The sequence below is a fragment of the Anabrus simplex genome, chromosome 1 (assembly GCF_040414725.1).
Source record: "Anabrus simplex isolate iqAnaSimp1 chromosome 1, ASM4041472v1, whole genome shotgun sequence".
In the NCBI taxonomy this organism is placed as follows: Eukaryota; Metazoa; Arthropoda; class Insecta; order Orthoptera; family Tettigoniidae; genus Anabrus; species Anabrus simplex.
In genome coordinates, this window is record NC_090265.1 from 731,222,885 (window position 1) to 731,248,083 (window position 25,199).

Consider the following 25,199-nt stretch of genomic DNA (forward strand, 5'->3'; position numbering starts at 1 on the left):
GGTAGCTTCTATAACAGATGTTACAAAGGGTCAAATTGTGCGGGTTCGTATTTTAGTTATCCCTGACCGTATTTGATGTTTTTTCGGCGCTAGACCGGACTGCAGTGATTGTGCAGGACACGTGGCGTGTATTTCAATTGATTTTAGTATGCGCTTGACCGCCAGGGCGAAGGAAGAAGAGTTTAAAAAGCACAGTTGATCGGCGAGATGGTGGGAAGCAGTAGTGCCGAAAGTAAGTATTTATTTACTGCGTTTGTATTAATCTAGAAGCTTTACTGAATACCGGAATATATTCAATGAAGTGTGTACATTGGTTAGTGAACGTAAATTTTGAAGCTACACCATCGTACGTGATACAACGAGGTTTTGAATTTTGATACGCACAATTGTGTGGGTCCTGTTTTTCGGATGTTAGTTTTTATTTTGTAAAATAAACTATTAATATGTGTATTGAGGAGCATTTTAGTCAGTTCTTGACGTACAAACAAAAATTCACACCTCCAGTTTTCTTTCCGGTCTGAAAGGGTTAAACGGTAGTTACTCCCTTTATTTATTGTAGTTCGATTCATATTAAGTTTTGCTAGGTGCTTCTCTACCTCCTTGATCAACAGGGATCCAAGGGCTACTTTGGGGGATACCATTCTGTACAGGTAGCTAAAAAAAATGGCGTATGGCTTTTAGTGCCGGGAGTGTCCGAGAACATGTTCGGCTCGCCAGGTGCAGGTCTTTTGATTTGACTCCCGTAGGCGACCTGCGCTTCATGATGAGGATGAAATGATGATGAAGACGTCGCATACACACAGCCCCCGTGCCAGCAAAATTAACCAATTGTGGTTAAAATTCCCGACCCTGCCGGGAATCGAACCCCGGACCCCTATAACCAAAGGCCAGCATGGAGCCGGACTGTACAGGTAGCTGATGGCCTGCTACATTTTCCATACTTCCAGCAGTTGTTGCATTCAGATACACTTTATAGCTACTATGCCGTATAAATAAACGCCCGACTCGTTGGCTGAATGGTCAGCGTACTGGCCTTCAGTTCAGAGGTTCCCGGGTTCGGTTCCCGGCCGGGTCGGGGATTTTAATCGCTTCTGATTAATTCTTCTGGCTTGGAGACTGTGTGTTTGTGTCCGTCCCAACTCTCTCCTCTTCATATTCACACACTACACTACCAACCACCACAGAAACACGCAATAGTGATTACATCCCTCTACATAGGGTTGGCAGCAGGAAGGGCATCCGGCCGTAAAACAGGGTCAAATCCATATGTGCGACACAGTTCGCACCCGCGACCCCACACGTGTAGAAGAAGAAGAAGAAGAAGATACAGTATAAATTGTAGCTTCGAACATGATCATATCAATCAGTCATCAATGATCTGTATTTAGGGCTGTCATCCAGATGGCAGCTTCCGTGCCAGTTTTTACCTAGCCTTTTCTTAAATGTATCGAACATTTTCCATGGTAAATTACTTTAATCTCTAATTCCACTTCCTATGAATTAATATTAATAGTGTCCTCAAATTATAGGGGAGAGTGGCCATAACCGGGTAGTCTGGTTCAAACCGGGTACCGTACCCCAGTTCTGGCTCAGTTATTGTTGCTACCTAGCTGCTGATGGCCGTACACAACTGCCAAGATCAAGGTGAAGTTGCGGGGAGGTCGCAATTTTACTGTGAAGATTTGTTCAGTTGTGACAAATATTTTTGTATTTTTGTGATTTCTCGTTTCAACTTTCTATTAAGCTGCATTGATTACTACCAAATACTATAGCACTAACAGTAAAGCTAAGTTCATTGCAACTAGTTTATTGTTTTAGGCTTACGACGATATGACTGTATTTTATATTCAGTTTGATTTTGTTTGGCTAGCCCAAGTGTTTCGTTACAACTACCAGTGGGGTGAAACCGGGTATGACATGTGGGGCAGGGCCGGTTTTACCCCACCTATTTACCACTGCTCACTAATAGCTATATAAATATATGTTTTAATAACAGAGAGTTTGTGATAAGTGTTATTATTTGAAATATTGCACAACTTTTCAATGTGTAGGCCTGAACTTTACAGTTTTTAATTTTTTCGAAAAATATTGTGTTGCTAATTTCACTTATTTATTCATTTTTTGTTTAGAATCTGATGCTGGAATAAGATACCGAGAATATACGTGAGAATATGGGAACAGTAAAGTACGGAATTACGAATGACGATGACTTTGTGATCTGTGCAAACTAAGGTGATTGTTTAATGTTTTTACATAGGGGGACAAACAAGAATAATCAACAATTTTATGCACAACTGCGCTCAAATATGTACGCTATTTTGTTGCTAAATAGGACTAATTATCGCCGTTTACAATCATAATATAGACAATGAAGAAAAACAGTATTTTCTAATTTTTCATATATTCAACATGTGTGCCCGATTCTAGCCCACCGGTAGGGTAATAATAAACAGAATGACTGTCTCGTTTATTATTGAACGCTATGTTACGAAATAACTATTCAAAGATTATCTATGCAGGTTTTAATACTTATCTGCGGAAAAAACATATAAAATGAAGTCGCCATAGTCTAGCCACCCGGTTTTACTCCACTTTCTCCTACCGGTACTTTAAAAGAACTTACGGTACTTAAGATTTTATATTTTCTCCACGCAGTACAGCTTAGGCAAGCGACAAGTGGAGACGTGCTGAGTAGAGTGTGCCGGTAGCGTGAGAGGGGAGTGCAAGAGCGAAGCGAAGAGCGTCGAGGAAGATGATCGGTGTGGATCAATATAGGACAGTTATAGGAAGATGGTATGGGAGAAAGAATAAGCAAAAAATAGAGCAAGCAAGATGGAACTGTACATGAAGAGGGTCATATGCTCGCGGAAGCGCTGATTATGGTAATGCTAATTATCGGTTGAGTGTAATTGAATTCCGGGCCGATCTCTAGTGGAAGCATGAGCTGGGAAGACGTGGAAGTAATTAGGAAGGTGCTTAAAGAGGTGGTAGAAGAAGTTTGCCCGTTTGAGCAAATTAAACATATGATACAGGAGCAAACGAAGGAGTTCGAATATGAAGAAATGGTTCCAGGAAAAAACAGACAATACAGCAACTAAAGTGGAAAATAACGGTAAAGAAATTGCGTCACTAAGAGAGAAAATAAGAAAATTAGAAGATGAAGTGTCGAAGCTGAAATCAGAAGTAGAGGCCAGTAGTCAAGATCGAAGAAAGAAATGATTATTTATATATGGTGTTCCGGAAGATAAGGGAGAGGACAATGTGGTCACAATTTATAAAGTGGTGGAGTTAATCCAGAGAAAAATGAAAATTAATTTTAGCGAAGTTGATATGGACGATGGGGAAAGAATAGGTAAAAAGCAGGGTAGCAGGACTATAAAAGTGAAATTGTTATCTACTTTGATAGCCGAGATAGTGATCAGAAATGTGGGTAAAATTCAGAGTGAAAATATTTGGATTAAGAGAGACATGGGAAGTGAAGGGATTAAGAATTTAAAAGTTCTTAAAAAGCATATGGTGTGGGCCAGACACTAAGGATTGAAAGCTTACATAGGGGACAGCAATTACTAGCAAGGTAGATAAGATTTTGGCCTGTGAAAAACTTGCTAGAAACAGAAGAAAAAATGAAACAAGATGAAGATACGGGGACGAGAATGGAAGAAAGGCTAGTAGCGGGAATCCTTCCCGGAAAAGATGGACATGAGGAAAGGGGAAGAACAGGGTCAATGAGGTCATAGAAACTGCTTCGGAGGTGGCAAATCCAGAGGAAAGAAAGAGAGATGATCGCAGTGTTGGAGTGGTCATGCATAGTGATAAAGAGAGGTCAGTGTTTAATAGTGAAGAAATGGTATCACCTAGGATAGCAGGCGAGGGCTGTTTACGTGAATTGGAGAGAAGTACCACGAAGGTCTGAAAGAGAAAGTAAGGAGATACTTAGTAAAGGGAAGACTTTGAGGAAAGGGGGAAGCATGAGTCTAAAAGATCTGTGGGGAAAGAAAGATAAAAAGGAGGAGGGTGTAGTAACGAGAAGTAAGAAGTTAAGTAAAGAGAGCCAGTAGATGATAAAGTATGTACATGATGAGTTGGTGTGATTATAAATACTACGTAAAGAGAATGTGGTTCACCAGCACGGCGGATGATGCAACGCTAAAGCTGAGTTTGCAACTCAAGTAGGTCAGAAGAGAGGTAATCGTACGGGCTGGATTGTGCTAGGTTGCAAGCACAACAGGATGAGAGACGAAGGTTGTTTAAACCACATGTGCCGACTGCCGATGTTCTTTTATTTGACCCTGTTATTATGTTATTATTTTAGTATTTTGTTACCCTGGTGCCTTTTTGAAATGGCCTTTGGATCACCAGCAAGGGTTGATCATGGGCCATATGACAGTACATATGGGGGCAGATTGCCGTTAATTTTATTTCACTCTATTTGATACATTCTGTATCTTGCTTAAGCTATTACGGATTTGAACTGTGTATTGGGAGAAAGCCTGTGAGGTTCAATAAAGCAGTTACAGTCACAGTATACATCCTTACGGAGTCCGCGGACCTGGAAAAATATATTTTCTCTACGACGTGGTGGGATCACCTGCCCTTGCTTCCTCTTCCCCTCAACTTGCTACGTGTAATCTTTTTGCCGACGTATTCATTGTCGCTCCTCATTAGATTGCTAAACCACCTTAATCTTTGCCCCAATGTAGGCAGTTTTCAGATTTCAGATCCTTTCTATCCTTATCTCTGCTACCCCGTTCTTCCTTTAGGCTGGTTTTACACTACCTAAGGTAATTTGTCAAAGATCTTCAGTGAAATATATGTCACTCTAAAGGAGGAATATTTTATAAAATGTCCCTATATAAAATTTATTTGATAAATTGTATGAGCATCGTCGTGCTATTATTTTTGCAAAAGAGTTGACTTGTTAAATCCAAAATTGCAGATCGTAAGTTCAGTTGGAACGTTGCTACAACAAAACTGTTTATTTTCGAGTATGAAATGAATGAAATATTGAGGAATACAAGACACCAGGGATATAAAAATAGAAATATAAGACAGCAAATGAATTTAAACATGCGGAGGCGACAAATGCTATATAGGAAGGATGCAAAGTTTTGAACGGGAAAAAGAAATTGAATGGATTACGTAGGCAGTATTTGGCTGGAAAACTAAAACTGAATATTGTCTTTACATTATATTTCTTCCAGTTCATTAATTTTGATCGTTGTAAGCGACTTCTTTTATTTTATATTTCTTCTAATTCATTTAATTTTGATCGCTGTAAACGACGTATTTTATTTTTCTGAAAAGTCACGTTGTAGCAGGAACTTGGTATGGGCAAGCAGACATATATGTAGAACTTGTGATGAACTCTCCTTTTACGGTTTAATTTTAAAGCATACCGGTACATTTTATGAGAATTTTTGTCATTGCAATATATGTAAAAACTAATAATACGGTACAGTAGTCAAACATGCGCACAACTGTCCTTCATCGATTTCTGCTGAACTACGGTATAATAAAATATTTTATGAAGTGTAATGGTGCAGAGTTGACTTACCGAGCTCGATAGCTGCAGTCGCTTAAGTGCGGCCAATATCCAGTATTCGGGAGATAGTAGGTTCGAATCCCACTGTCGGCAGCCCTGAAAATGGTTTTCCGTGGTTTCCCATTTTCACACCAGGCAAATGCTGGGGCTGTACCTTAATTAAGGCCATGGCCGCTTCCTTCCCACTCCTAGCCCTTTCCTGTCCCATCGTCGCCGTAAGACCTATCTGTGTCGGTGCGACGTAAAACAACTAGCAAAAAAAGTTAACTTGCACGAAATATTTTACAAAATATCTTTGGCAAATTTCTTTGATACTGTAATACCAGCCTAGAGGCACCGTTTCAATGACGTGCCGTACACCATAGCTGTCCTGTACACCGGCACCTTCCTATCGCAGAGCGTCTCTCTCTTAAGTTCCTGCAAAGTGTCCCGACCAGTAGCGATGGGCTCTCAGGAGCACACGAGCACGTGAACACCCAGTTCTAATGCATATTCAAGCATTTATGGAAAATTCAAAATTGTGTCCTTTGTTTCTGTCCGATTTCATCAATCGATCGAAAGTATTCGACTTACATCGATGCTCCGTTACACTGACAGTTGTTCGTTCCGACTGACAATGCAGGGAGCACACTGGAGATTTTGCTACTAGCCTGAAGACTATACGCATGCGCATGGAGTTGACGTCATGGTTTATGCAGACAACTACAACTACAACTACAACTACCCTCAAACAAGTGATAGTATTACAGTTGACCACAAGGGTCCGCCACCTCCCTGTTACTGTTGACCACAGCTCCCAGAAATTATTATTGTATTACATCGCCGGACGATATCGCTAGTAGGTAATTCTGAACACACGGGAAGAAGTTTGCTTCACTTAATGGGTGGAGAATCATTTCAATTTGAGTACTGGTAAATGTGATCATTGCACGCTCTATTTTTATGCTTGTTGTCATACTTAGGTGAACTTCGTGCTATGTAAATCCAACAATAGTGTTCGCATCTTTTATTTTTTGCTACAATACAGCAACGTAGCAAAGTTGCTGTGAATTTTACTTTTACCGAGCTAAGTATTGAACCTGCCAACTTGGGGTCAGAAATTTGTCTGAGAACTCAGCCCGGCAGTGTAATTTTAGTTTCGTTGTACACTCGCTGATTAGTCTCGGTAAAGTGCATCCTCGATTATAGGGGTTCTAACAAATTATGAGTGGAGAAGCAATCGTACAAGGAACTTTTAATGAAATGATTTAAGTAGGCCTAAGTTATTTTGTACTGATTTGCATCCTACTTCGGTATAATTGAGACGTGAACACACATTTTGTTGTGAACCCCCTGAAAATTTTGTCACGGGCCGCCACTGGTCCCGACATATGAACAATAAATTATCGAGAACACCTTTGAGAGGATACAGAGGCTAATCAAAATTCCAAAAAGTCCAACATCACCAAAGTCGAACGTAAAACAGTTAGGTATCTGATGGAACGCAGTAAGTTTTTAAGTACGATGTTTGCATTAAACAATGGAACATGTAGCCTACTTGTAGTTTTATATTTAGAAATGTGACATCATTGGTATCATGGATAAATAAAAAGTCTTATCCCGACCGTCTCAAAATTAAGTACGTCAGACGAGTTCCACCCTACAGGAACACACCCTGTGGGTGGGGGCGGTAGAATAACATCCACGGTATCGCCTGCCAGTCGTAAGAGGAGACTAAAAGGAGCCGCAGAGGCCCTTAAATTGGGAGCGTGGTTTGGCGACTACGGGGCCCTAAGCTGAGTCCTGGCATTGATTCCACTTACTTGTTCCCCCTGTGGGTGGGGGTGGTAGAATAACACGCAGGGTATCCCCTGCCTGTCGTAAGAGGCGACTAAAAGGGGCCTCAGGTGCTCTGAACTTTGGAGCGTGGGTTGGCGACCACGGGGCACTCGGCTGAGTCCTGGCATTGCTTCCACTTACTTGTGCCCGACTCCTCACTTTCATCTATCCTATCTGATCTCCCTTGGTCAACTCTTGTTCTTTTCAGACCCCGACGGTATTACGTATGAGAGGCCTAGGGAGTCTTTCATTTTCATGCCCTTCGTGGCCCTTGTCTTCCTTTGGCCGACATCTTCATTTTTCGAAGTGTCGGATCCCTTCCAATATTTCCCTCTGATTAGTGTTATATAGAGGATCGTTACCTAGTTGTACTTCCTCTTAAAACAATAATCACCTACACCACAGGAGATTCAGAGGTGGTGGAATCACTTCTCTAATTAGCCTAAGTGATGTTTAGATGTCACATCATTAGGCCTACAAGAAAATTATTTTACATTGCATAATTTATTTCACAAGTTTCGTCCGGATCATGATTACTTTTTCACTTGCACTTATGATATGTCGCAAGGCATATTTTGGGTTCTTCCATTCTGATGATGTCATGACATCCGTCTGGTCAATCGAAATGAGTGCAGGTATTTAACAATTGAAGCTCTCAATATTATAACTGCACAAGTCCGCTTTTTGACGCTATATGAGTTATATACTGCATATCACTGAATTCCTCTAGCTGAGCTCTAACTAATGAGTAGGCCCCGGATTCATACGCACTAAAAACTCCAAAAATATGCATGACATATGCACTAAAATGTTGAAAATATGCACGAAAATATGCACTAAAAATAAAACAAAGTACACTTACCACGCGTATTATTTAATTTTAACTCAGTGTTAAACTGACAAACACGTTTCATTCCTTGCAAAGTGATGCATGGCAGTAGGTTATCAAGAGTTGTTCAATGTTTTCAGGGGTCAATGGCTTTCTGTTGTTGAATAGAATTACTTTATACGCTGAAAATGATCGTTCTACATCGACGGACGTAACTGGGCAATACTTGTACACTGCCACTGACTGCTCGGAGCATTCTTCTGGCAAAGACTGCCTGACTTCACTTTTGGATTGAATCTTTTTCAGTCCTGGGCTCGAGTCCAACAACGCACTGAGTTTCCTTTTAACCTTTTCCTCAGTTTCACCAGGGACACCATTTAAAGAACTAATGGTGTTTTGAATTAACTGAAGGGATTCGTGTAGGGGTGCACCACGAGTTTCTAGGCTCATAATCGCCTTCGAAAGTGACGGATAATGCACATGGATGAAACTGATATCTTTATATACTGTTTCAGATTCAAATGCGGACTTGGCTTCTCGAACACACGCAGTGTGACTATCATCAATACTTTTAACCACATCTTTCACCTGGTTAAAGTTCTTCAGGTAGAACGATACTGCGGATAACCAAGTTCCCTATCTTGTGACAACAAGTTCCAGTGGAAGAGAAACCTGAGCCAGATTAGTTTTATACAACTGTACACGATCCGGTGCTTTTAGGAACAGTTTTTCCCAGTTGAAATTACTTTGTTGACATATGGAAAGAGGGTACGTATCTTTTCTGTAATGCGGTGCAATCCATGGGCCAAACATGTGACATGGATGAGATTTGGAAAAAATACTCGGAAAGACTGCCCATCTTTCAACATATACGAAGTTGTATCTGTGACTAAAAGGCGCACTTTATAACAATCACTCTCCGATTCACTAGGTCACAGAAGTCGTAGGGAATAGTTAACAAATCTTGCAACTGTAGTGTGGTTGTTTTTTCTAGCACTTTGCACGGAAGGAAATTAAATTTGCCGGGTTCTTCCGGACATAATTTACCCACTATGCAGTTCGCAATGTGTCGACCACACGAATCGGTTGTTTCATCTACCGATATCCTGAAACAGTTCCCTCCTATGTCTGATCGTACCGAATCAACTACAGAAGCGTGCAGTGAAAGTAAATAGTTCTTCCTAAGGGTAGATTCATCTGGTATCCTTTGATTAGCGCAATACTTTTCGAGAAACGAGCGTAGATGTGGATTATTTAATTCATACAGTGGAATGTTGCTGCATACAAAAGCTTTACAAATATCAGACGAAAATGTAGTAACTTCACACCGTGTTTTCATATCGGTTAAAAGTAGCTGTTGCGTATTCATACTCTGTAACCGTCCAGGCTTCTCCAGCCATACTAATTTAGTGTACAATCCTTTTACCCGATATCACTTGATATCAAGTTTATCCGCCATAGGCAATTATTCATAATGACATATATTATTTTAATTTCAATCATTTGTAAATAAGGCTTTTGGAATCATATTGTATATATTAGAATATCATTTATTATTTAAATTATTATATTATGTAGGATAGGAATTCATTATGTATTGTAAATATGGTCAATGCTGAGACAGAGTTGGTGTCATTTCATCTCATACTTGTGTATACGGAAAAGTTATTCTTGAAGCGGGGAAGTTAGATGACTCACGGGTTTAACTCATGAGCAAAGGTAGTATACAGCGACCCGCGCGCGAGGCTAACAAGCCAGGCATCTACATCATCGCCACGCCTACTGGTTACTTGTGAAGAATGAAGAGAGGGAGATGATAATGCAACTACGAATCAGATGCTTCATTGTATTGAGATTTGGTATTGAGCTGTTACCAAGAGTGGGGAGAGCCCGGGGATATATTATCTAGCGCGGAGCAACCCTCGACACACTACCAGAACCACAACTACTTTATTATTTTTGAGACAGTGAATGGTCGCTTCGAGACATAGTTATTTTTCGTACAGTGTGTTGTCGCTTCGACACAGTACTTAGCTGCTGTGATGCTGTCGGATCAGGGTGAGACGAAACAAGCTTACAGCTTGTGATATATTCAGTAATTATTCTGGACGAAGAACTACGTTTAGTTCCAGTCCACGGAATTTGGTACAAGTCTGTATTGTATCAGTAGAATAGCTAAGTTGGATTGAGATTTCTGCTAACATGGAAAAATTCATATCTCTGAATTTTCTCCTCCTACGATCAACGGTTATCAATTTCACAAGTATAGGGCCAATGTCTAATTTAAAGACTAGGAAATTAGGGAGTGCTAGTCCAGATAGCCCAAACCATATCACAGAAGGAAGGAAGGATGTCCATGGAGCCAATTCTACAACGAGAAGAGGGGAACGAGTAACCACGGAATATAGATGACCTCAACGGAAGCTGCAATCGGTGAGACTCAATTAGATAAAGCAAGCAACAGTTAATTTCAGTAACGTAAACTCTAAAATCCCTCCAAGCTTTAAGGAACTTTTCCGATTCATCTCATTTTTGTATAATAAATTCATTTTATTTTATATTCAGTTAATTTTCTTTCTAAAGCGATACTTGATGGTTAATTATTTAAAATCCTACACCTGTGATTTAAGTATAAGTCTCTATGCTAGTAAATATAAATTTTGCTTTACAGTTTTGTTTAAAACTGTAACGCTGGCGCCCAAACATTGCATAGAGAAATGGGAAACCATGGAACGATTAGTGATTCTATTTGCGTGGCAATTTGCGGGCAAGCCACATATAGTTTATTTTATATCCATGTGTCCCCAGGTATTAACTTTCGTTTCCTCTAATGAGAAGATTAAGAGAGCGTACAGTTACAACTCTGCTCTTTTGATCTGAGATATGAAGTCGTTTTCGAATGCTCTTCAATCTGAATTTTTTAATCACATTTTACCCTCTGATTGCACACTTGACAGTATACTACATCACCGTCACTTGTATAATCACTATTGCCTGATATCCATTGTTTAATTAAAAATACCTAGAGCTCTTATCTTTAGGCATTTTTGCCGTTTAATCTGATAAAACACTGCAATAGACGACCAGCAAGTTAACGGATGAACGCACTTGTTTAAGCAAACCTTGGTAGGCTACTTTAAGGAGAAAGGAACGTCAGAAAGAAGGAAATAGGTTATGTAAAAATGGGTCATTATCCGCCTGCCTGCTTGTATTGCGACACTGAAAGCCCTTTCCTTGATCAGGGGAAGGCTTCTCGTGTTGCCAATGGGTGTACAACATATAGAGTTCATTATATTTTTCATTTCATTCACAAATCTTAAATAATCGATCATACATAAAAATACACCTGTATATTTATTAACGTTCAAAATTTGCACTAACGTTCAAAATATGGATTTGCATATGCGCATATGCATTTTTAAAATATCCGAGCCCTACTAATGAGGAACAAATCAACACAAGTTTCGAACATTTATGATGTTAGTTTCAAAACTACACAAGTGCAGGACTTGTTACGGAAGTCACCCGGCCATAGAAGCCTACTGCGTAGATATCTGAGCATCATAACGGCACAAGAGTGTGGCGCTGCACGGAAATTGTCAGGTGGCGGGAAGCAAAGACCTTCGATGTTATGGCGGGAACCAACAACAAGCAGTCGTCTTTGTTTGCTGGCAGCTGATGCCTCGTTATCGCGTGTTCTCAAGCAGAGAAAGTTGTTTATTGTAAGTGATAATTGAAGATTCAGATAATTACGTCCCAGCGCCACGAAAGAAATCAAGGCCACATGAATGGAAGGCAAATGAACGTAAGAAGAATATTACCTGTGGTGAACGAGTAATGAACGCTGTAGGCAAGGAAATACCAAAGAGAGTTACAGGACCCGACTGCAAGTAAGTAACTTTGAATAACATAACACACAATTTTATTTTGTTACTTCAGTATGAGATTATTCATTATACGGCAACATTGGGTTAAATTCCCGGCTCAGTCAGATATTTAAATAATGATCAATGGGCTGGATTTATTTTTAGTATGAGATAAAAATGCCCAACACCACGCAGTTTGTTGTAATAGGTAGTTTTCTGCGGTTTTCAGGTGTAGACGTATGTGTATGGCAACATTCTCTGAAGCTTTTTAAAACAGACATAAAACACAAACCCCATGGCACTACAGCCCTTGAAGGGCCTTGGCCTACCAAGCGATCGCTGCTCAACCCGAAGGCCTGCAAATTACGAGGTTTAAAACAGACATATTACAGAAATTCCATGTCATGTCTGCGAAAGATCTGCAGGATACATACTGTACCTAGCTGGTTTGATTTCTGTGTCAGTTCCACAAAGGCGCCGAAACAGAAAAATCGAAGCAACAAAGACTAATTCCGCTGTGTTTCATAACCGTTTAAGTAATGTTATATCTTACGTCTGTGATTGTGTTATATCCACTACTTTGTATTTCCACTGTAATACACTGACTGACAGAGCAAATGCAACACCAAGAAGGAGTGGTTCGAAAGGGATGAAAGTTGGGGAAAAAACAGAGACGGCACGGACGAATAATTGATGTTTATTTCAAACCGATATGCAGGTTACACAATGCGCACGGCATCGACTCAGTAGGATGTAGGACCACCGCGAGCGGCGATGCACGCAGAAACACGTCGAGGTACAGAGTCAATAAGAGTGCGGATGGTGTCCTGAGGGATGGTTCTCCATTCTCTGTCAACCATTTGCCACAGTTGGTCGTCCGTACGAGGCTGAGGCAGAGTTTGCAAACGGCGTCCAATGAGATCCCACGCGTGTTCGATTGGTGAGAGATCCGGAGAGTACGCTGGCCACGGAAGCATCTGTACACCTCGTAGAGCCTGTTGGGAGATGCGAGCAGTGTGTGGGCGGGCATTATCCTGCTGAAACAGAGCATTGGGCAGCCCCTGAAGGTACGGGAGTGCCACCGGCCGCAACACATGCTGCACGTAGCGGTGGGCATTTAACGTGCCTTGAATACGCACTAGAGGTGACGTGGAATCATACGCAATAGCGCCCCAAACCATGATGCCGCGTTGTCTAGCGGTAGGGCGCTCCACAGTTACTGCCGGATTTGACCTTTCTCCACGCCGACGCTACACTCGTCTGCGGTGACTATCACTGACAGAACAGAAGCGTGACTCATCGGAGAACACGACGTTCCGCCATTCCCTCATCCAAGTCGCTCTAGCCCGGCACCATGCCAGGCGTGCACGTCTATGCTGTGGAGTCAATGGTAGTCTTCTGAGCGGACGCCGGGAGTGCAGGCCTCCTTCAACCAATCGACGAGAAATTGTTCTGGTCGATATTGGAACAGCCAGGGTGTCTTGCACATGCTGAAGAATGGCGGTTGACGTGGCGTGCGGGGCTGCCACCGCTTGGAGGCGGATGCGCCGATCCTCGCGTGCTGACGTCACTCGGGCTGCGCCTGGACCCCTCGCACGTGCCACATGTCCCTGCGCCAACCATCTTCGCCACAGGCGCTGCACCGTGGACACATCCCTATGGGTATCGGCTGCGATTTGACGAAGCGACCAACCTGCCCTTCTCAGCCCGATCACCATACCCCTCGTAAAGTCGTCTGTCTGCTGGAAATGCCTCCGTTGACGGCGGCCTGGCATTCTTAGCTATACACGTGTCCTGTGGCACACGACAACACCTTCTACAATGACTGTCGGCTGAGAAATCACGGTACGAAGTGGGCCATTCGCCAACGCCGTGTCTCATTTATCGTTCGCTACGTGCGCAGCACAGCGGCGCATTTCACATCATGAGCATACCTCAGTGACGTCAGACTACCCTGCAATTGGCATAAAGTTCTGACCACTCCTTCTTGGTGTTGCATTTGCTCTGTCAGTCAGTGTATAATAATAAATTATGTAACCTAATAAATGTTATGTTTGTACTTTGTTTCAAACCAACCAATCAATCAATCAATCCTGATCTGCATTTAGGGCAGTCACCCAGGTAGCAGATTCCCTATCTGTAGTTTCCTAGCCTTTACTTAAATGACTTCAAAGAAATTGGGAATTTATTGAACATCTCCCTTGGTAAGTTCACCCCATAATACTGCCTTGAGGCCGAGCTCGATAGCTGCAGTCGTTTAAGTGCGGCCAGTATCCAGTAATCGGGAGATTGTGGGTTCGAGCCCCACTGTCGACAGCCCTGAAGATGGTTTTCCGTGGTTTCCCATTTTCACACCAGGCAAATGCCGGGGCTGTACCTTACTTAAGGCCACGGCCGCTTCCTTCCAATTCCTAGGCCTTTCCTAACCCATCGTCGCCGTAAGACATATGTGTGTCGGTGCGACGTAAAGCAAATAGCAAAAAAAAAAAAAAAAAAAAAAATACTGCCTTGAGGAATTCCCCTCTTAATTATTACAGGGTACTGGTCTGTAATTTTGTTGACTTAAGTTGGGAAAACCACAAAGACAGTCTTCCTCAGAATTCCGTAGCGAAGAACGGGTATATCAGCTAGTAACTGTAGCAATCAATCAATCAATCAATCAATAAATCAATCAATCAATCAATCAATCAATCAATCGATCAATCAATACTTATCAGATTAAGTGCGGTGATACTGAAAACATCATTTGCAAGCAACTTTTTCTCCCTCTACATGGCATTGGGAAGGGAAGAGTGCGGCGCATTGCTGATTTACTTCTGCACGGAATATCATCTCCACATGATAGACGCGGTGGTCGACGGAAAGCGAGATGCCTACCTGATGAACTGAAAATTCAAATGTTGAATCATATTAAATAATTTCCCTATAGAATCGCCCATTATGGGAAAACTAAGAGAAAAACGAGGTACCTTAGTTCTGAATTGAATGTCCAAAAAATGTGGCAGATATACCTTGAAAAGTATGAGCCGGAAGCTTTAAAAGGGAACAATGTAAATGTGATACCAAAAGTGAAGTATGAACATATTTTAAAAGTGTATAAAAAACTTGTAATTATCCATTTGGAAGGCCACGAGTTGATGTATGTTCTGTGTGTGAAAAACTTCAGTTGGAAATCCAGTGCAAGAAAGTATCAGCAGTGAGGCAGAAACTAAAAACTGAACTTCAAGTACATAAAGCTAAGGCTAAGCACGTTTATAATGCAAAGAAGGAACGTGAAATGCTAGCAAGGGAAGGAGGAAATGAACATTGTATGTCGGAAGCAATAAGTTAGCCTTTGACTCTATGAAGAATATTCCTTGTCCTCACATCCCTCTTACGGAGATATTCTACGCAAGACAGTTGTGGGTCTTCAATTTTGGTATACACCGCTTTTCTGATGGGACCTCTACAATGTTCCCATACACAAAGTTAGTTGGAAAGAAAGTTATCTCCTTCTTGGATCACTTCATAACGAACTTAATTGACATCAATATCAAGACTCTACTGTATGTGTTGACAGATGCATGTGCGGCACAAAACATAAATAACACTGTTGTGAAATATTTCAGCCATTTGACACAAAAAGGTAGATTCAACTACATTCATCACATTTACCCGACAAAAGGGCATTCTTACATAGCGTGTGATATGTCTTTTGCGCACAAGAAATGAAAACAGGACGTTGTTTACACTGTAAATGAATGGATTACGATGATGAAGAACTCATCTAAGAACATCAACATTGTTGATGTAGAACAGAGTATGATAAAGGATTTCAAGAATGTTTTAAAATAAATCAAGGAACCAATCCCCACCTCAAAGGCGCAGGACAAATAGAAGGTGACCAGTTATAAAGTTATAGAGTACAGATCCAACTCCATAACTACCAGCACAGCATCAAGTGGTTTTGTAAGTGAAACATTTCTATTGAAAGGCAGTGTTAAGACAGGGCAGTTGAAACAGGCATATGAGACTGAACTCCCGATCAAAGTTCATAAAGCGAAAGATATCGGTAAATACATATTTTCTATTCACCCTGAACATCTTTCTTACTTTCAAAATCTTATGAAGAAATATGGGCAGGTTCAAAATGTTAATGTTGAAGAGTCAGGAAGCGAAGTCTGGGACTCACATTAAAATGTGAATATGTTTTATTGCTAGGTGTGACTGATGCCCAGTTTGTTCAACTTTATTCAATAAAAACTATTGTGATATTGTACTCTTTTGTTCGTATTGTGTAGTTTACTTATTGTATGTACAGACGTGCACATTAATGGTGTCCCGACATAAACAATCAACACTGCCCCACTCCAGTACTGAAAAGGAGGGTAGGGAGAGAAGGGGTAGTGTTGAAGGCCACTCCAGCACAAACAAGAGGGAAGGGAGTGAAGGGGTAGTGCCGAAGGCACAATGACCCACCTTCTCGCTTAACGCATTGCTGCATGTAGGCCCGTTACTAGACTTTGTTGTGATTGAAATGGGCACAGTGGCGGATGAATTGAAGTACACCATTAGGTAACCTACCCTGATAATTACAGTATCAAGAGGTAAAACAGGTTTTTAACCGAAAATTATTTTATACTAGTTAGGAATATTTTGTAGCTGCGTTATATTGGGTCGTAATTTGAAAATACCTTTTACTGGTTCGTAACTTTGTTCTGGACTTTACTGAAGTTATATCATCATAATTTACCACCTCGGATATAGAATTGCGATAAATTCTACAAACAGAAAATTAATATGCTAAAATAAGATAGTGATGCATAACTGTGTAAACATTTCTTTATAAAAATAACTGAAGATACATTTTACTTCTTGAGCAATAAGAAAATGCATCTGAAAATAATTTAATATCATTCAAATTCCATAAAATAGAAAGTCGTGCCTTAAAATATACAACAAAAATGCTATTATTGCAACATCTCAACATAACTATTATAAAATTACACTTTTTTTAACAGAAATATCTTATCAAAAATTTGAACGTATCACATCTTCCTCGAAAATATATAAATAAAATAAACGTACGGTAAAATAATAAACATAATGCACTGTCTATAGATACATAGCCGGGCTAAGTGGCTCAGACGGTTGAGGCGCTGGCCTTCTGACCCCAACTAGGCAGTTTCGATCCTGGCTCAGTCCGGTGGTATTTGAAGGTGCTCAAATACGTCAGCCTCGTGTCGGTAGATTTACTGGCACGTAAAAGAATTTATGTGGGACTAAATTCCGGCACCTCGGCGTCTCCAAAAACGTATAAAGTAGTTAGTGGGACGTAAAGCAAATAACATTATTATTATTATTATTATTATTATTATTATTATTATTATTATTATTATTATTATTATTATTATTATTATAGATACATAATTTAAAGAAAAGAAAAATGGAAATTTACTCAAAACTAATTGTGAAATGGGTATTAAATAACTAAAGAGTTGTGTCAAATACTGAAATTACAACAAGTGTAAGTGACGGGTTTCTCCTCCCTCCCAGAGTTAATAATCAGTTTATGTTTATGTTCCTGTTTAGTACGTGCTCTAGCCGCTTGTGAATGGAATCTATTAGATGTTGGAAAAAATTTGGTTCATTCCTTAAATTCGCCCAATCTCGATGGCAGTGCATTAACAGAGCCGCTCTTGTCCTCTCCTGACCTAGAACCCACATATTTACCATTCGTGCCCAAACATGTTCTATTATATTTAAGTCAGCCGACTTGAGAGGCCAGTCAAGCACGTGAACGTCAGAATGCTGTTTGAAGAAAGCTTCAGTTACATGTGCAGTGTGAACAGGGGGGGGCTGTTATCCTGCACAAACCTGATAACGGGAACTTCTTCTATGGGGTAAATAGCTCGAACACTAGAAAGAACTGCACCTTCTAAAATGTCCACATATTCACAAGCAGTCGTATGTGGAGTGACCTCTATCAACTCTCCTCGACCAGCACCACTTATCCACCCCAATACGCCACATGTGACGCGACCCGACTGATTAGTTACCTGGACACAGTATCTAGTATTCGGGAGATAGTAGGTTCGAAACCCACTATCGGCAGCCCTGAAGATGGTTTTCCGTGGTTTCCCATTTTCACACCAGGCGAATGCTGGGGCTGTACCTTAATTAAGGCCACGGCCGCTTCCTTCCCACTCCTAGCCCTTTCCTGTCCCATCGTCGCCATAAGACCTATCTGTGTCGGTGCGACGTAAAGCAACTAGCAAAACAAAAAAAACAAAAAAGTTACCTGGACAAAGGGCTTTTCATAACGCTTTCCAACTGGACGCCAGCACTTCAGCTGTTTACCTGGATCCGAGCAAAATACCTTTTCATCCAACCAAATTGTAATTTCCTATTCCTGTCGTGGCGTAACACTTTCTTGTGCAAAGCCTACCCAAAGTTCTCTGTGGATAGGAAGAAGAAGCCCCTTTTTCGCAGCTCGGCGATTGTAAATATCTTCCGCGTGGAGTCGGCGACTCACGGTAGTCCGGCTTACTGGCAATTTCAATGCGACAATCGCATTATCGATAGTTGCAAACGGAGAATTGTTCATAGTTTGAACGATTCCAGCATCCTGTTCGGAAATAGTTTTTTTTTCTATTGGCTTTACGTCGCACCGACACGGATACGTCTTATGGCGATGACTGGACAGGAAAGGGCTAGGAGTGGGAAGGAAGCGGCCGTGGCCTTAATTAAGGTACAGCCCCAGCATTTGCCTGGTGCGAAATTGGGACACCACGGAAAACCATCTTCAGGGCTGCCGATAGTGGGGTTCGAACCTACTATATCCCGAATACTAGATACTGGCCGCACTTAAGCGACTGCAGCTATCGAGATCGGTAGTAGTTCTTTTAGGAGCCTTGTAATGTGTCCTATGATCTACCAATCCTTCTTCACCTCGTTCTCGCCATATTTCTACCCAAACTGACTTAAGACTGCATGGTATTGCATGAGCTACTGCTTGGGGGACCACGTGAGCCTCCCACATGCCAATAATACGGCCTTGATTCACCTGTGATAAGATAGGAGCCATCTTACAACGTTTATAACGAAATGTTGGCCGGAATACACACACACTGTGTATTCAGCACTACCTGTTCACTCCCTTCCCCTCTTTCTCGGTACTGGAGTGGCCTTCAACACTATCCCTTCACTCTCTCCCCTCCTTTTCAGTACTGGAGTGGGGCAGTGTTGATTGTTTATATCGGGACACCATTAATGTGCGTGCGTGTACCAACAATCCACTTAATCCAATACTTCAATCAATCAATCAATACTGATCTGCATTTAGGGCAGTCGCCCAGGTGGCAGATTCCCTATCTGTTGCTTTCCCAGCCTTTTCCGAAATGATTTCAATTTATTGAACATCTCCCTTGGTAAGTTATTCCAATCCCTAACTCCCCTTCCTATAAATGAATATTTGACCCAGTTTGTCCTCTTGAATTCCAACTTTATCTTCATATTGTGATCTTTCCTACTTTTATAGACGCCATTCAAACCTATTCGTCTACTAATGTCATTCCACGCCATCTCTCCGATGACAGCTCGGAACATACCACTTAGTCGAGCAGCTCTTCTTCTTTCTCTCAATTCTTCCCAACCCAAACATTGCAACATTCTTGTAACGCTACTCTTTTGTCGGAAATCACCCAGAACAAATCGAGCTGCTTTTCTTTGGATTTTTTCCAGTTCTTGAATCAGGTAATCCTGGTGAGGGTCCCATACACTGGAACCATACTCTAGTTGGGGTCTTACCAGAGACTTATATACACTCTCCTTTACATCCTTGCTACAACCCCTAAACACCCTCATAACCATGTGCAGAGATCGGTACCCTTTATTTACAATCCCATTTATGTGATTACCCCAGTGAAGATCTTTCCTTATATTAACACCTAGATACTTACAATGATCCCCAAAAGGAACTTTCACCCCATCAACGCAGTAATTAAAACTGAGAGGACTTTTCCTATTTGTGAAACTCACAACCTGACTTTTAGCCCCGTTTATCAACATACCATTGCCTGCTGTCCATCTCACAATATTTTCGAGGTCACGTTGCAGTTGCTCACAATCTTAACTTATTTATCACTCTATAGAGAATAACATCATCCGCAAAAAGCCTTACCTCCGATTCCACTCCTTTACTCATATCATTTATATATATAAGAAAACATAAAGGTCCGATAACACTGCCCTGAGGAACTCCCCTCTCAACTATTACAGGGTCAGACAAAGCTCTAACTCTCTGAGATCTATTTTCTAGAAATATAGCAACCCATTCAGTCACTCTTTTGTCTAGTCCAATTGCACTCATTTTTGCCAGTAGTCTCCCATGATCCACCCTATCAAATGCTTTAGACATGTCAATCGCGATACAGTCCATTTGACCTCCAGAATCCAAGATATCTGCTATATCTTGCTGGAATCCTACAAGTTGAGCTTCAGTGGAATAACCTTTCCTAAAACCGAATTGCCTTCTATCGAACCAGTTATTAATTTCACAAACATGTCTAATATAATCAGAAAGAATGCCTTCCCAAAGCTTACATACAATGCATGTCAAACTTACTGGCCTGTAATTTTCAGCTTTATGTCTATCACCCTTTCCTTTATACACAGGGGCTACTATATCAACTCTCCATTCATCTGGTATAGCTCCTTCGGCCAAACAATAATCAAATAAGTACTTCAGATATGGTACTATATCCCAACCCATTGTCTTTAGTATATCCCCAGAAATCTGATCAATTCCAGCCGCTTTTCTAGTTTTCAACTTTTGTATCTTATTGTAAATATCATTGTTATCATATGTAAATTTTATTACTTCTTTGGCCTTAGTCTCTTCCTCTATCTCGACATTATCCTTGTAACCAACAATCTTTACATACATACTTTTATCACTGGAACCTAAAAATTATGTGGATGAGTTTCATAACTACACAAGTCCCTCATATTCATTAAATTATTGCACAAAAAGTACAAATAATCGGTAAGTTTAGTCAAGTGTGTTTAATTCGTAATGGGACACAGTTTCTACAGTAAAAGGATGAAAGTGCTAAGCGCCCGTTTCGAAAAGTTATGAAGTTTTCTTTAGTTATCTCAGATGTTACTAAATGGGACTTGTGCAGTTATGAAACTCAGGGCTTCAATTGCTTGATATTGCACAGTAGTAGGGAGCGATAATAATCTAAGTCATGAGGGGTGAGAGGCTCCCAACCTCTGTTAATAATAATAATAATAATAATAATAATAATAATAATAATAATAATAATAATAATAATAATAATAATAATAATAATAATAATAAGTGACCTGTGGCAGCAAATGATGTTAGTTGAATCGTCTCTTAGTGCTTTCTTTGGAACTTCAGGAATTTGACATTTAATTTCAATTGTTGTTCGTGACGCTTAATAAAGGTGACAGGTTTCCTCACATGATCTATCGATGTCTAAAATATCCAAGAAAAGAGCACACTGTGGCCGTCACACGAGCTTACAAATCTAGTTTTAGGTAATCGTCCTGATAATTGCACACTTTTGTTTCTATCAAATTTTAACTTTACCGGCAAAAGCTGAAGTATTTTTACTTTCACTTTCACAGGATCGCATTTTGTACTGTGAATCAGCCACTTGTCCATGATTATGGTAATACATTTATCATCAAAAAGAAACCACTTTTCCGTTTGCGAAAATCAAATGATCATAAATATGTCTCCCGATCGAGGCCATCCATCCATACCTTACATCACAGCCTGCACGGTTGCTATGGTTACACTTCCGTCACACGTTTTGTCGCGTTACGTTACACAAATTTTCGGGTGATCCCCAGCCATGATCCATATTTATTTCAAAAAGGTTAACTGCCGTTACTGAAAACGCTACACTTTTTCACTGACTGACGAGTTTCGGGCCGAGAAAGAAGAATCTATTATCTTAGCGCAGCGAGGTAGTGGCGGTAACATGTCAAGTGCCTTATTGTCATTAAGGTACAATGAGTAGAAGTTGGCACCACACATGGTAGGTTCTATAGTGAAAGATGTGTGGCTGCACTTATCTCCAAACTCGTACTGATAGCACTTGTGAAATTCTAAGTAAGGTAAATGTGTTAACGTGAAAGTATAATAGGAGTGGAAGTTACCTGGCTTGTGGCCGCCACGCGCTCAAGTTGGAATCCAAGCCGTCGTGGAGCTCCATGCTGGCTACTGACCCTTGACATAGGTCTGCACCTGTTTTATACCCTGTCAACTCCCATTAATCCAGCGGATAGCCGGTGTCAGCACTAGATAATCCTGAAAGCCTCTCAGTGCTTGTAGACTCAGCCAATTTCCTTAATTCGATCAACTTTACTAACACATTCAGTCTTCTCCTTCCCAACGCTTCGTCGTCTACAGCTACACGACCGGGAGAGAAATATAAGGCCCCCCTACCACATTTCCTAGTGAATAATAATAATAATAATAATAATAATAATAATAATAATAATAATAATAATAATAATAATAATAATAATAATAATAATAATAATAATAATAGCCCTCCTGCTGGCCATGATCGTTAAGGCGTTGAAGTCTAAACGGTTTGACACCGTGGTTAGCCAGTTCGAGTCCCGCTGCTCGAAAATATTTTCACCATCTGAATGTTGGTCGGCAGGGTAGGGGAGGTGGTGGTATAAAATGTGTAATCACTAGATTGCGTGCCAAAAGCCTGGATTAAATTCCAAACCTCTCCGCAGTGCTCATACGGAGTGAGGGCATATGACGCTGTTGATGGTGATTCGTCCGTTGGATGGTGACATTAAGCCTTGAGCAGACCCGTTGGTACTATTTGACAGGAGTAGGATATGTGCCGGCACCGGGTGTCACCCTCTCCCTTTCTACTATCATGGGGGCGGTAGAACAACACTCACGGTATCCCCTGCCTGTCATAATAGGCAACTAAAAAGGGCCCAGGTGCTCTCTCTGAACTTCGGAGTGTGGGTTGGCGACCACGGGGACCTTAGCTGAGTCCGACATTAATTCGACTTACTTGTGTCAGACTCCTCACTTTCATCTATCCTATCCGACCTCCCTTGGTCAACTCTTGTTCTTTTCCGACCCCGACGGTATTAGGTTTCTGAGGCTTGCGGGTGAAATTACGGAGTTGATCATCTCTGTGAATTTGTTTTTCTTTCGATCGTTCGTTCTAATTGCTGAGAACAATGGACATAAGATGGACATAAGATACATTCATGCATACATCAACATTATAGACCGTTATGCCTTTCAGCGTTCAGTCTGCAAGCCTCTGTACCACTCTAAAATTCATTAGTGAATGCGTTCATCACGAGTAGCTTTTGATTACTAAAATGCACTGCGCACACTTTTGTATCAAAGGTTTAACTTTATGTAGTAACTCATTAAATGTTACTTCTGACATTCGCAAGGTTAAAAAATAAATAATGTTATTCGCTTTACGCCCCAGCAACTGCTTTTACGGTTTCCGGAGAGCCGAGGTGCCGGAATTTTGTCCCGCAGGAGTTCTTTTACGTCCCAGTAAATCTGCCGACACGAGGGTGACATTATTGAGCACCTTCAGATACCACAGGACTGAGGCATGATCGAACCTGCCAAGTTGGGGTCAGAAGGTCAGATCTCTACTGTCTGAGCTGCTCAGCCCGGCTATTAACAAATACTTCTGTCGATCCTCCTCGGCTAATTATTTAAAAATAATTGTACTTGTTCCTACATAATTCCTTCTGGTTATCCGTTTTCATTCCTAATTTCGGTCACCTATTCCTCAATTTCCTCTAAAATGTCATCCAACACGCAACGAATAACGTCACTAACAAGTTTTACTCGCTGTTGATGGTCGATCGCCTTATCTCTGATCTAGCTGACGACGCAAGAACGACTGAATAACTGACTTCAGTGACAAATTGCCGTTTGTCATTGTACTAAATGCTTTCTTACGTTTAAATTAGCCAACGTGAGTTAAGTAGTAACTTACCACTTACTACTGTACTAAACACTGTCTACTTGTAAACCGGCCATAAGTGCAGGAGAATGGAAAACAACGGAAAACCATTCTTAGGAGAGACGACGGTTGGGGCCAGGACCTCTCCGTCTCCCGAATACAGCCGTGGCCACTCTGCATCTACCGACCCCTTGAATTCATTTCTGAAGGTGATGCAGTGTGGCGAAGTGGGTGGTCGCTCCCTTGTCGCTCTGCTACGAGGCTATGGTTGGCGTGGACCTGCGGGAAGTAACTAAAGATGGACTGCAATGGCACGGACACTGCCAGAAGTGACCAAGGGACTTACTTTGAACATGGTGTTCCATGAAGTGATATGAATCTTCGCGGCGAGTTTTTACGACCTGATGCCCTTCCCGACGTCAATCTCATCAGAGAGGTTCAAGAAATGAAATGAATGACGTTGTATATGATAGTAGGAAGGGAGAGGTTGAAACCTGATGCTGGCACTTAGTCTACTTGTGTCGAATAGCACCAAGGGGTCTGCTGAAGGCTTTACGTCCCCATCCGACAGGAGATTCAGCATCAACAGCCTCATATGCCCTAACTCCATATGAGCACTGAGGAAAGGTTTAGAATTCAATCCAGGCTTTTGGCACGTAATCTAAACTAGTGACTAGAAATTGTATGCCACCACCTCTCCTACCCTGAACATTTTTTTCTATCAACGGGACTCGAACAGGCCAGCCACCTTATAGACTTCACGCCTTAAGGATTACGGCCAGTGGGCGGGCTGCTTTCCTTTTTATTTAACAAAAAAGCAAAGCAAGGAAAGTCACCTCCGTACAGGCCATGAAGGCTCTTGGAGGAGTAGAAGGTAAAGGTTTCCACCATTGTTAACCTCGGCACGTGATGGGGTAGAATGGTTAGCTCTACGCCCGGCCGCCTTTGCCCCCAGGAATTAATCTGGTACTCATTTTTGGTGTAGGTGAGTGAACCTCAGGGCCATATGTACCTCCGGAAGTGGAAATCTCGTTTCTTAAATTTTACGACGTCCTTCCGGGCGAACCGAGCACGCCTTTACCGCCTCGGCCAGGCAGCCCCTCTTTTTATTTAACAGTTACGAGAAATTATCCTTCCATGTTTCCATAGATATATCT

General features: G+C 41.3%; 1 protein-coding gene across 1 annotated transcript in view; it reads right to left on the reverse strand.

The window, feature by feature from the left end:
- Positions 1-22,298, reverse strand: part of Rh3 (Rhodopsin 3) — a 104,428-nt gene extending 82,130 nt beyond the window's left edge. The window contains exon 1 of the mRNA XM_067146644.2: positions 22,229-22,298. Coding sequence (XP_067002745.1) covers positions 22,229-22,284 — 56 coding nt within the window. The 5' untranslated portion in view covers positions 22,285-22,298. The remainder of the gene's footprint in view (positions 1-22,228) is intronic.
- Positions 22,299-25,199: the final 2,901 nt, after the last annotated feature.